The sequence below is a fragment of the Plasmopara halstedii genome (genome assembly GCF_900000015.1).
Source record: "Plasmopara halstedii genome assembly, contig: Scaffold_2956, whole genome shotgun sequence".
In the NCBI taxonomy this organism is placed as follows: Eukaryota; Oomycota; class Peronosporomycetes; order Peronosporales; family Peronosporaceae; genus Plasmopara; species Plasmopara halstedii.
In genome coordinates, this window is record NW_020189861.1 from 1574118 (window position 1) to 1587265 (window position 13148).

General features: G+C 47.8%; 2 protein-coding genes across 2 annotated transcripts; one reads left to right on the top strand and one right to left on the bottom strand.

Annotated features, from left to right (window-relative positions):
* Positions 1-7983: 7983 nt before the first annotated feature.
* On the bottom strand, positions 7984-8310 carry PHALS_06428 (uncharacterized protein; the record flags this gene model as incomplete). Its single annotated transcript, XM_024719713.1, has 1 exon — positions 7984-8310. One exon carries the CDS (start codon positions 8308-8310, stop codon positions 7984-7986), a length of 327 nt encoding a protein of 108 aa, XP_024584984.1.
* Positions 8311-9681: 1371 nt separating this feature from the next.
* Positions 9682-10362, top strand: PHALS_06429 (uncharacterized protein; the record flags this gene model as incomplete). The annotated part of the gene is made up of 1 exon (XM_024719714.1): positions 9682-10362. The coding sequence occupies one exon, from the start codon at positions 9682-9684 to the stop codon at positions 10360-10362; it is 681 nt and encodes a 226-aa protein (XP_024584985.1).
* Positions 10363-13148: the final 2786 nt, after the last annotated feature.

The window sequence follows — 13148 nt, forward strand, 5'->3', positions numbered from 1 at the left end:
TTTGGGAGCAAGGAGTTTGGGAAATCGAACAAGAAAGTGTCATCAATATTGCGTGCACGATTGCACCGATATTCGTTGGCTAACGGTTTACTATATTATAGCACCGCCTCAACGGATATACCACGAATTGTGGTTCCTCATGATAAGGATTTGAAATATCGCATCCTCTATGAGGCTCACGATACGTCACTCAGTGGTCATCTCGGTCGTGAGACAACTTACAACTCTGTGAGTCACGTTGTACAAATGGACGAGCACCTATGGTCGCACGTGTGAGACGTGTCAAAAAATAACCCTCTCCAAATGCAGCTGTGCCGCTGGCCGGCTTACCGGTACCCACTGGATGCTGGCAGTCCATGAGTTTGGACTTCGTGTTTGGCCTGCCGAAAGATTCGGCGGGCAACACGGGGGTCGTGGTATTCGTCGATTGGTTGAGCAAGATGACTCATTTGGCAGCGGTGTCAGACACCATCGACGGAGTCGGCACAGCAACGCTGTTCAGGATCGTGTTTTCCGACATCACGGACTCCCAGAGTCGATTGTCTCTTATAGAGACTTCGTTTTACCGAAACTTTTTGGCCGACTATCTTCAAGGTGCTAGGCACCAAGTTGGCTGGATATGTCGACAGCGGATCATCCGCAGACCGATGATAGACTGAGCGCGTGGATTGCATCGTTAAAGACGTCCTTTGCAGCATCTGCGCTGAGACGCCGGAACGCTGGAGCGCTCGTAGAGTTTGCTCTGAACAATACAGTGCACTCATCTACCGGCTATAGTCGTTCAACGTGAACGGACTTATTAATCCTCGCGTCCCGCTGACGCTGCCATCCCATGGCTCAGGGCTTGGTGGGGGAGGAATAGCCGAACGGCTAGCTGATTTCAGCGCCCTCGCCGTGCGAAAAGAAGTCGGAGACTCCCTGTCTACAAGTCTGAGTGTCTGACGACACGTCCGCGATGCGATGACCGTAAGCCAAGACATGCAGAGGAATATGCAGAAGAAATGTTGAAAACATTGAGGTCAGAAACCTGGTCTTATTTAACGCAAGACATCATCCTACATATGCAGTTTCTGCTGTCTTTAAGACGAATCTCCGTCCACAATTCATAGGACCTTTTAAGATCGTGGCCAAGCGAGGCCTTAGCGTATACGCGGACCCTTCGAGAAGGATGCGCACCCACCCGGTGTTTCATGTGGTCTTGCTTAAGCCGTACCGGGATCAGGCGCAAGTGTAAGCGGAAGCGTTGGCACCGAAACAGCGCCCAAAGGCGCTCGGCCACCCAGAAGCAGAACCAGCAACTGGTTCTGAGCACGGAGTACTACAACCTCCATTTCCAATGGCGCAAGGCGCTCTACCGTTGCACGAAGTGACGTATTCGCCTGCTCGACGGCTAGGAGCAACTCTGACAAAGCACGATAATCCTCAACGCGAGGCAGTCAGTGCACAAAATGCTCCAGGCTCTCGAGAGCTTTTGCACAGCGGTAGACGACCTCGGATATATGCATGGTAGAATGCCGATGACGACGGACTTTGTCCTCGAATGCTCGAAGAGCATTGCGAGTCACCGGCTGGCAATCGGTCAAGTCGTCATAGTCCGCCGCCGACTCTTCTTGATAAGAATGGTGGCGTCCACTATCACGTGGAACGCCTTGTGGATCGACGTCGTCGACGGGGGGGGGTTAACCCAATATCTTATGTAGTGGCGGGGATACTCAAACTCCGAGAACTCGTAGGAGTTTAAGGTGTCACTTCCGCAAGACTGCCCAGACGTCGTAGTCGCTTATGATCAGAAGGATTTTGTCGCTTCGAGTCGTCTTGCGCACCGCGCTTCTCGGCAGTAGCCCGGGTAGCCGGAGGGGCATGAGCTGAGCTCAAGGTATGGCCCTGCGCTGCTCACAGCAAAGTCACAAGGTAGTGGACGTGCGCGTTGAGCGCCATCGTAGATCTGATTTTGCCAGACCCAAGGCGACCTCCTGTGTATCGTCGCCTGGGACTATCCATAACGCATCTGCAAGCTCTGTGGTTTCTGACATGGGTGAGTCTACGACCACAGCCTGTAGCAGCGCTACACACATATCATCACCCGAGTGTGCAGCGCAGATCAAATCCGTCACTGACGACGTCACTGTCGTAACATGAGCAAGTTCATAGTCCGGTCAGTCCAGTCCACGTGACCACGCATCAGCCCAAGCATTCTGCTTTCCTGGCTTATACTTCACCACGAAGTTATATATTGCAAAGAAGAAGAGCCGCCTGGCCATCCTCTGCAAGAGGTGAGGCGACTGAGTCGCAGTGCGGAGTGACACATAATTTGTGTAGATCACAAATGGATTTGAGCCAAGCAGGTGCACCCTGAACTTGACAAGTGCATACTTCATCGCGCTATACTTGTGCAAGTAGTTGGCGAAGCCAAGCCACTTGCGCAAGTCCTATTGAATTTTGGAACTGGCCAGTCCTCAATGGCCTTGATCTTAGCAGGATCCGCTCAAAGGCCACGCTTCCTAACGAAGCACTCTAAAAGGGAATTTCTTTCGCGCCGAAGATGCACTAATCGACATTAGCATATACGCATATACCTTATTCGTGCGCATGCACTCGAGCACCACTCATGAATGGACGATGTGGGAATCCTCATCTGTCCTCCAGTGCCTCGCACGACTGTGGACGAAGCTGTCGTCAAAGTATGTCTGTGCATACGCCAGATGGGGCCTGAACAACTTCGACACAAGACAATTAAATGTTGTTGATGCATTTGACAGCCCTTGTGGCATCAACAGCCACTCCCAGAGCACTCCGTTTGAAGGACTCACCGCTGTCAGCAGAATATCACTCGTTCTCATGGGCGATTGGTAATACCCATCAACCAAGTCGAGTGCGCTGTACTTTGTACAGCTAATCATATTGTTATGAAAATTATCCTTTCAAGGAATTGGCGTTGTGCCGGGCGTTTGGCTTATTATAAGCGTGAACGATACGCCACTGGCCGTTCGGCTTTTGGACACAAAACGTGGGTGTCAAATGGGGAGACTTGCTCTCACGCACCATTCCTGCCTTGTGCCTCAAACGGAAAAGGCGTCAATGACGTCACACTGCTTTTTGGGCAGGTGCCATTGGCATGTTACGCAGTATTTGGTTCCCGGAACCAGATCAATCTCATGACATCATCTCGGTCTGGAGGTAGGACCGACGGTGGGTCTTTGAGGATATTTCTTCACCAAAGGATAATACGAATCCAAGAAATTTATCAGGATCGACCACTTCGTGCGTTTAAAACCTTTTAAGTGTCCTCCAGGACAGCTTCATTCAAAAGCGACGAGTAAATCCCCTCGTTCGGTCTTATAATGACGACCTCGGCTCAATTACCGGCCTTCAAGGCCACCAAACTCTTCGAAGGACATCTCACCCAGCTGAAGAAGAGCATCCTCCGCGGGAATAGCCTCGAGGGTGACGCCACCGTCTTTCTCTCCCGTCATACCGTTGACAAGGATGTATAGCTGTGCGCTATCGTCTACGGTCGACACACCCTGCGTCTTGCAGATATCAGACGGCTTCGCCGTCTCCTCTCTATAGAGGTTCTACGTCTCATCGAGACCAGTGGAAGCAAGCACTTGGCGTCGTCCAGCTATCTTCCGTTCTAAAAAATGATATTTTAAGCAAAAAAATATAAAAAGAGGAAAAAGAGGAAAACAGTACTAAATAGGTTTTTGCGCAAAAACTATCGAAACCAAGTTTAATGATTTTGTACATATAATCACTGAAGAAATGGATTAAATAATATGATAGAATGATTTCTTAAATCATAGGTGAGTTTTTATATGCAGGAGCTATTTCGCAGTCTTCGTCTAGTGGAGAATTTGCCACTCCACCGCATCAAAAGGGCCTTGTTTAAGTGCCTCGGACCTCATTTGACTACGCCACTCTTGGCATGCAGCAACTGCTTCGAAACGTGAGCAGTGCTCAGTATATTACGTGCCACTCTATGCATATCACCAGGGCCTCGCCCTTGATGCCTCGGCCCTCGTCTGGCCATGCCATTATTGGTACGTAGCAACTGCTTCGTAACGTGAGCAGTGCTTAGTGGCTTACGTGCCAATCCACGTGCATCAGAAGGGTCTTGCCCTTGATGCCTTGGCCCTTGGCTGACCATGTCAAGCATGGCATGCAGCGACTGCTCCGATACTCGAGCAGCGCTCAGTGGGTAATGTGCTTCACGATCAGCATGCGAGCCATGCTCGGGACTCCTGTCCAATATACCTTCGGTGTTCAATAACTCGGATACTCCGATACCAGCACATTGACCGTCCCGGTTCTTTCCTGCGCCAAGAGCGCTTCTGCTTCTAACATAGGTGGGTTCATGACTCACCAAACCTCCACCAGAAGACGTGGGCGTAGCGCCCAAGATCTTCGACATCCAAAAAATCCGTGGCTCATGGTGTTCCAACCATGTCATACCAAGAATAAGATCATACCTTGCATCCAAGTCTAAGACTAGACAGCGTTCCATGCCATCAAAGTGACACCGAGGTCCACAGGGACCCTCGGCACAGTGACACGAATTCCCATCGCTATGTGAAGAGTGATGTCGTCACTCAACCAAGACTTCAGCGCCCCAGTATACAGCTGACTTCCTTCAATCATAGAGCGTCGAGCATAATTGCCCGACGCACCAAAATCGACAAGGATCTTCCAGATGGCTTTTCAAAGCCCTTTGCAGTCGCTTTGCGATCATCAAGCTTAGCTTGCATACACATTCTGTGTTCAAGAGCACGGAGCTCTTTGGGACTGGGCGCTACTGTCCTCTACCTTTTTGAGGTACAACAATCTCAGTTATTCCCCAACAAAAAAAACCCGCGCCTACTGGGCTTGTCGTTTCTCCGTGTCAAACCAGATTGGTAAGAAGCGGGATGTCGGTCCGGTGAACTTTTACGCGCCTTGTGCAAGGGACAACCAGACCGAAGGTGACGGGTGTCTCCACAAACAAAACACTGTCGGGTGTTAACACGCTGCTCGGCAGCTTGGAGCTCTCCCTCCAATTTCTCAGCATGAATGAGATCCATTGGATCAGACCCGCTCGACGAGCTCTGAGAGTGTAATTTTTTAACCAAGTCGTGCCGACTTGAAGCTAAATTCGGCATTCAATGCCACATTCACCGCTTCAAAAAAACGACGGGTACACACGGAAGACTTTCATTTTGGTCACGACAGTGCAGAGACCCTCCATAAAGACAGTCACTGCGACCGCCTCGGGGAGAGGATTAGCTGCTGTCCCGGCAATAAGATCTCTCAACTCTTGGACAAAGTCCACCAACTCCTTCTTGCCCTGTCGGGCAGCATGGAAACGCGAATGCACTATCAAAAGCTGACGCTTCCGCTCCTTTCAGGAGGGGAACGCCCGCTTCAGCCGAAGCACCGCACGTTAGTATTATTTTTGCGCTCGGCCCCCGAGCTTGGGATAACTAGTGCCACGCGCTGTTGCTCGTTTTGGGGCATGGCGGATGCCATAGCCATCTCAGCTCCCTCACCCAGAGCAGGACATTCGCTCCATCCTTACCCTCAAAGGTCTTAACACTCACCATAAGCGGCCTGGGTCGGGTAGAGTCATCCGTCGTCGTTGGTGGCGTCATGGTCGCCGTCGACGCTGGCAGCTTCTGCTTTAGGTGCACTAACAGAGCATTTAGTTATTTGACAACGCCTCTAGGCGCGCATTTATCACCTCGGAACCTAGCGAAACAAGGTGTTTCACGCCCTCAGGGCCCAGCAGGAACATCAGCTTATTAAGCCCGTTCTGCATGCCCTAGGGAGGATAGGAGCATCGCTATCATCACAGCGGATCAGTTGTTATGACTCAGGTGTAGATTGACTACGAGTGCTTTCAAGTGCAGCGGGGCTGCCGTAGCTTAAGCTAAGGTCACCGACCTTACGTCTTTACAAGAATATGGCGGATCGCCATTAGCTTCCTACAAGCGTACTCAAAACTTTAGCCAAGTTAAAGACGCTCTTCCATTTAAAATTGAAATTGTATTTATTGCGGCAGAGCCGCCAGTATTACCATAGGTTTTACTAATTGATATAGTAATACCTAATGAATATGGCAAACCCGACAAATATGCATTACTACTGGCAGTCCTGCCACGTAGTTGCTTCTTGTTATGGTGTAGCCACACCGTTTTGTGATTCACACCTATGTACTATAACACCATCTTGCGTGACCCGCCCTTTCATACAAGGGTACGTGTAACCCCGTTACACCAGACGCTGTGGTTGTCGTGGAGCGGTCACTTTTGATCAAAATTCTAAAAGTCATGATAAGTGTGAGCTTGATGTTGTCCACTTCTTAACAAGAGGTGGTGTAATGGAAGAAACATTCTAATCTTTTGCACTTAAGCGTTACACATTTGGCGGAGTTGTGTGAAATTTACATAGGCCTTGGGTTAGTACCGGAACAATGGCATTTATGAAGATTACGGAATTTCAAAAATAGAGATCTGAGCTGCTACTCGCACGTCAGAAAAGAAATCCAACTTTACTATAAGGGATAGTAGAACCGCCAATATTTAGTATCAGATTAAATAGAATAAGTCCTACTCGAATATACCTTTTTGACACGGCAGACTAAACTAACAGTGTTATTTTCTTAGAAGCTCTCAATTCCGTGTCTAGTAGGAATGCACAGGGCTCGACATTCGTGCAGCTGTCAACGCGGACTTTGAGAATCAGATTTTCTCTCTCGGATCCGCTCCTGGTAGGAGTAGACGAATCCGATCTCTGCGCGTTTGTCAATGCGGACTCTAAAAGTCAACGCTTCCTCTATACAAAGCGTACGGTCATTCCGTTTCAAAAGTTCAGGAAGAACATCATGCTATTGAGCTTATCTTTATGTCCGAAATGATATTATTTTCTTATATGGGCGCACACCCTAACAAGGTACGTACTACGACCGCAAGCTTTAAGATGATATATATGGTTATGTTGACTAATCATTGAAAACTCTCTACGGTACAAATATGCAACCGACCTTTTCATACAGTTGTACTTTATTTGTAATATGCCCAATTATTTGGGCACACGATGTAGTTCATTTCTTAGTTTGCCAAAAACGTCGTCACATCTTCCTACCTACAATGTCTTACAAGTGAATCCAAGCAAGACTACAAAAACGACGATATTGGATACGGCAGTTTCTTATTTTGAAATAAGACTCACCAAAATTGACAAGCTAAACGATGGTTTAGCTAACATCATCCGCTCAATCAGTGCATAAAATGGCTTCGAGTATTCCTGACGTACCACATGGTATCACTTCAAAATTCGGCTTCCTGCAGAAGGTACGGTTCGTGTAAGAAAACCGGCATGCACCAGCTCTGTCTCTAACGAAGTGTCAATACCTTCTGACTTTTTCCTCTGACGCACGATGTGCTGCCGAAGCCAAGATCGAAACGATTTGACGAAGGAATCGAAGCAGCATTTGGTGGGGAATTTTTGTAATGTGCAGCCGTACCAAGTTGACTGCTACTGAATTCGCAGATATTTGTGACAAAATGAATACTCCAAAGCGTAAACGATTTGAGTGGGAGCCCCATGTAGACCGCAGCTCAGGCTCGATATAAAGTCAGTGCTACTCTCAAGGCCTCGGATTAACTACGGTACGACTTTAGAAAAAATAGGGAGGGCAGAGCAAAAGCATTTGCCTAAAGCGGGGCATCGCGCGGAAAGAGAACGAAAAGATCAGCGAATCTCACACTTGATCTCGACAAAATATAAATCCAAGTTATACTCCATTCATCTCAAAGTTACTTGATACGAAGAGAAGATATGTATCATTGTGATCACAAACAATAGATGGCAGATCGCACAGAATTATCTAATCTGAAGGCTAGAAGCACCGCATATATTGTTATCCTGACAATATACGTCAAACTCAAACTTTGCAGTATTCGCACACAACAAATCTTTCAACTTGATTAGCGTATCAAGGCGACTTTTTCATGTCGCATTAGGCATTAGAGTTCCGCTTGTACCTCGCATGTGTGTCGTAACAGCAGAGGTGGAACCAACACCAAACTCAACAGTATACCCAGCATTAAACATTCCAGCTTTGTCAAAAGATTGCACTCGCTCTATTCGTTGTCGCAACGTTGATTTCTTATGTTGCGCAGCCTTGTGGGTATCATTTTGAGATTTGTGGGTATTTTTTCTATTTCCAGTGATTGATGTATATCCATGGTCGTCAACAGCACCCATCGATTCAGCTAGGGTTCTCTGGCTGCAGCGTATCCTAACAGTCGCTGCAGCTTTAACTGTTTTTTCCATCGCATAATTGGCTGAATGAATTAGGCACAGTAAGATTGGTAGCATCTTAATTTATCCATGTGCGTTCCTCGAATTGCAATCGAGGTTGATCGCTGGATCAATCAAAAAAATCTTTGCCCTTTTTCTCCCAGGTATTCGGTGACATCAGTCAAATGCGGTCAAAGAATTTACATCAAACTATTGTTGTTACCGCCTAAAAACATCAGATGTAATCGAGAGAGCACCTGGAACGCAATCATCTTAGCAAGCTGATTTGTTGGCGGAAATGGTACATGTATTAGCAAGCGGCGACTTGCAAAGAAAAAGACATAATGAGTAAAAGGAAATCATCGTCAAGCAAAACGGATATGAGGAGGCGTGTACAGTAATTGTAGGGCAATGCAACGTTGGACTAGCCCGTCTGTTCGTCTACGCGAATGAAACCTCCAGAACATTCGGCAGAATGTCGCTGTGGTCTTATCCAATGCTTGGTTTTGTACACAATGCTGTGGGATTGATCTCGGCGTCACTCAATTGTGGACTTATTACTGCTTAAACTGAAAGTGGGATTGTCGACGATGAGCAAGCACAGGCACCACTGCGAATTACATCAATACAATTTTTAGCTATTGTTCGCCTTCCCGATTTCCCATCCGAAGATGAATGGACCCTTACGAAAACTAAGGCATTTATAGGATTCTTGCGACTAGAGAAACAGTGTAAATACGCACTTTAACAAATTCCATGCGCACGTGTTTCTGCAGTAGCCTTCTTGACGTTCGACGGAAGCGCGGCCACTGCGCAACACGCCGGAATTATTTATATTCAGAAATATATCATAGCCTTCTATACCTCACAAGTGCCTCAGGAGCTCCATATTGAGGCTTCGCTCATCAATTTTCTACGCATTAATAATGGGTATCGGGGTTTGTCTTCACGTACACTAAATCGCCAACAGAGAAGTAATATAAAGCTAGTTAGTGAGCAGTAATAGTGATACAAAAAAGGCTGTGAGCGACAGAGTTGACTGATTAACCGTAACCTAAAGCATGTTATTCAACCTTCGGGCCTTTTCGAGATAGCTCAGTCTCTGCACACCAAAATCCTCAAGCGTTTTTCCGTTCAGTTGTTACCCCCACCCCAGCCAGAACCCGCGCCAGGTTGGCGCTTGCCACTTCTAGCAACGCACTTGCTACTTTTGGGCTTGGTGGTTGGAGGCCACCGTTGCGTACACACCACCTTTTGTCGCCCACTTCACTTTCTTGCCCAACGCCAGCAGGTTCCGCCCCTATTGAAATACACGACACATCAGCCAGCTCTTTGCTATCAGGTCTGATCTACAGTGCTTCAGCTGGCTCTGTGACATCTTTTTTGTGAGCTTTACCAAGCTCTATGCATAACTCATCAGACCGCGAGCAAATCGACATAGGACTGCAACCAGACAGCACCATCAGAGGTAGTGAAGTGTTTCGCCAGCGGCGTCTTAAGCGCAATTACTATCGTATGAGCTCCCAGGACGACGACTTTAAAATGCTCAACTCTCTACGTGGTGAGCAGCAGCAACTTTTGTGCAAATATAAGTCTGGCAAGTGTTCGAATCCTCGCGCCACAAAGCGCAATGGTCAGCTGCATACACTATGTCATTTTCACCGGGATCGCCAGAATGAGCATCAGCGCAAGAGCGATCGCAAGCATCGCATGGTCAGTGTTGCGCGACGCGCCAAGCTCGGAAGCGTTGGTGTCAGCAGCGATAACACGCGCCGACATTATTTGCACTCTATAACGTCGCTTGAAGCCGCCTTTCCTCGCGAGTCCTCCGTTTCACCGCTCAAGCGTTACGATCAGAACGCGTCGGATGCTTATATGAACGCGCAATTTGCTCCTACAAATGTGTCCAACAGCCAAGATGGAGTGCTGCCACAACCTGCTAGGATCACGCGATTACCGCCCATTAGCTTTCTAATGCCTGGGAAACTGGATGGCTATCGCGCTACTAGCACCGCCACACCCGATCAGCCGCTTAGCAGCTTCATTATCGATAGCTTGAGCGGCAACGCAGGCAAGACAGCATGATTCAGCTATAGTTCGTTACTTTGCTTTCTGCTGCTGCGTTTGCAACATTTATTATGACCACCGGCGAGATCGAAACAGTTTCATTCTTGACTGATACCGTCACTTCAAGCATCTACGGAAGAAAATCGAATTCTTTCTTTGGAGGGACAAAAGGTGTCATGCCTACCTTTAAACCACGACCGAGCCGCTATCGCTGTTATTTAAGCAGCACTAAATCCACGTGTGCTCACCCAGTTTTATGCTCTGTGTTTGCAAATCTACACTTACATTCAATCGGTGTCAAACAAGTAGATGTACGATAGCGCAGCGAACAATGAAATGCCCTACAATATCAAAGCCGCAAAACGTTCCGGATCGAGCACCACACTAGCTTTCGTATTGTCCCTTTCCTTCCGGTATCCAATCGCAGAAGTCTTTCATCGAAGTCGTTATTGCTTATGATAGACATATTTGATCCACGTAATTCGACAAGCACGTATGTTAGACGCATCAAAGCAATCATTGTCATGGCTCTGACCTAAACTCGAGGATTGTAAGCGCAGCATACGCGTGTCTGACTCGCTTCCTATGTTGTCAAATTAATTTTCTGATTGCGTGAATCTCCAATGTCCAATTCATAACTTCTACACGGTATTTCCGATGGGAGGAATCACAAAATTTATACAATTCAACGTTTGCCACCTCGTGCGACCTTCACGTTACATTTAGGAGGGAGGATTTTTCGTACAAACAACGACATCGAGAACGCTGCAAAGTGGCGATTAATACGGCACTCACTTATTCCACCAATACGGATATACGTGGCTACCTAAAAATCAACTTAAGCTCGCACTAGTTGGATTGAGCAGCGACAAGCATCTTATAGGTTAAGCAGGTTCGAAGGCTGTCTATGACATTACACGCAGAGTGCACCATTACCCTCTCGCCTCGACGGAAAGTCAAATATCCTGGGGTTAAACATTAATGGTGGATACTTGTAATTTGCTATATCTTCATTTGTTTTTCCCTTTTGGTTTTCCTTTCCGTTCGGTAATGAGAGTGAAGGTCATTTCTGCGGGTATCATCATTTCTCATTCCGCAGTCGCTAACATCCATCTCGCTGTTTGTCTACTATTGCGCTACAGGAATCTCGTCTGGGACAAAATTCGATGCTGCCATGAGTGCCGACCAGTCTTCGCAGAATTACCAGCACAATGGTGATGACGACATTATGGTGACGTCGCCAACGTCGTATGCTTTGCGCGAGTCCATCCGCCGTTCTTTGTCCTCGGCGTCAGCAGAAGTTGATGCGTTGCCTTTGCGATCCACCCAGGGCGCTGATCCAACACGGCTTCCTCGCACCTCGTCAAGAGGGAGTATTTTTAATCGGGCCCCTCCCCCTCCACCCCCGAACTACCCACCGCAGATTAGCGCGGCGTCTCAAAGTGGTGGCAGCATTAATTTAATATCTCGCCCCGTGGTAAATTCAAATCCTGATATGCAGCACGAGCAGAATCTTGAAGGGAGTGACTACTCGGGTCATTCACTTGGCCCCACCTTGGCCCCTTATGGTGGTAATCAGCACTTTGCCAGCTCGGCTACACCCTATGGAGCTACTGGAGGTACTGGTTTTAATTCTGCTACAACGCCCACGTATGGAGGATCTGAATTCAGTCAGACGGCACCGACTAACAACGCTGGCAGCCGACGCTCTATATCGCGACGCAGCATCTTCAGCCGTGAGACATTTATGCTTACACGTGGTGAGAAGGAGTCACGTATGATGGTCCCGGAAGGAACTCCCACAGAGATCAAGTGCGAAGGATACCTAACTAAAAGAGGGCACCTGTTTACAAACTGGAAAACGCGTTACTTTACGCTGAGAGGCAATGTGTTGGAGTATTTCTCGAGTGAGGAGAAGAGCAAAAAGTATGGCGCTGTTACAGTCGAAAAGGTGGCTACTTGGTCTGGAGAATCGCATGGGTTTATGTTCTACACCTCAAAGCAGATCCCTTACTATGTTTACGCCTCGTCCGAGGCGGAGCGCTCGAAATGGCTGCGAGCACTAAAAGATTTTATGGTTGAAACAGAGGATGTAAGCTGCGAAGGATACCTCACCAAGCGTGGTCACCTTGTTCCAAGTCAGCGCATGGCATACTACGTACTAAATGGTACATCCTTACGCCATTATACAGATCAACAGGCATATCGCGACAATCAATCGGCGATGGCAGAAGTGGAAATACGATCCGTTGCTTCATGGGATGGCGAAGCAAATGGTTTGATGTTTATGACCGTGACAGGAAATGTATTTTACGTGATTGCCGATACATTGGGGGAACAGCAAAAGTGGCTTTCTACGGTGAAGAAGTCTACAGCCAGCATCCCAGAACCGGTGGCTTGTGCAGGATATCTGACTAAGCAGGGTCACAAACGAAAAAGCTGGAAAAAGCGTTACTTCATTCTGCGCGGAAACACAATTTCATACTATTCGGATTATGATATGGCGAATAATGCAAAGGGTAAACCACTCGCTGAAGTGCTTGTCGAGGACGTACAGAAGTGGGAAGGTGAGCCATTTGGCTTTATGTTCGTTACTAACGAGCAAGTACCGTATTATGTATATGCCGACAATGACCGAGAGCGCACGAAGTGGATGAATGCATTAAATAAAATAAATGCAGTCGAAGAGGAACCTGTAGTAGAGAAAAAGCGTTGTCCGAATTGCAATGCAGTTCTCACTGGGTCTCGCTTCTGTGGAGCATGTGGCTTCAACTTGCGTGGCACTACGACTGGTGAGCGTGCGT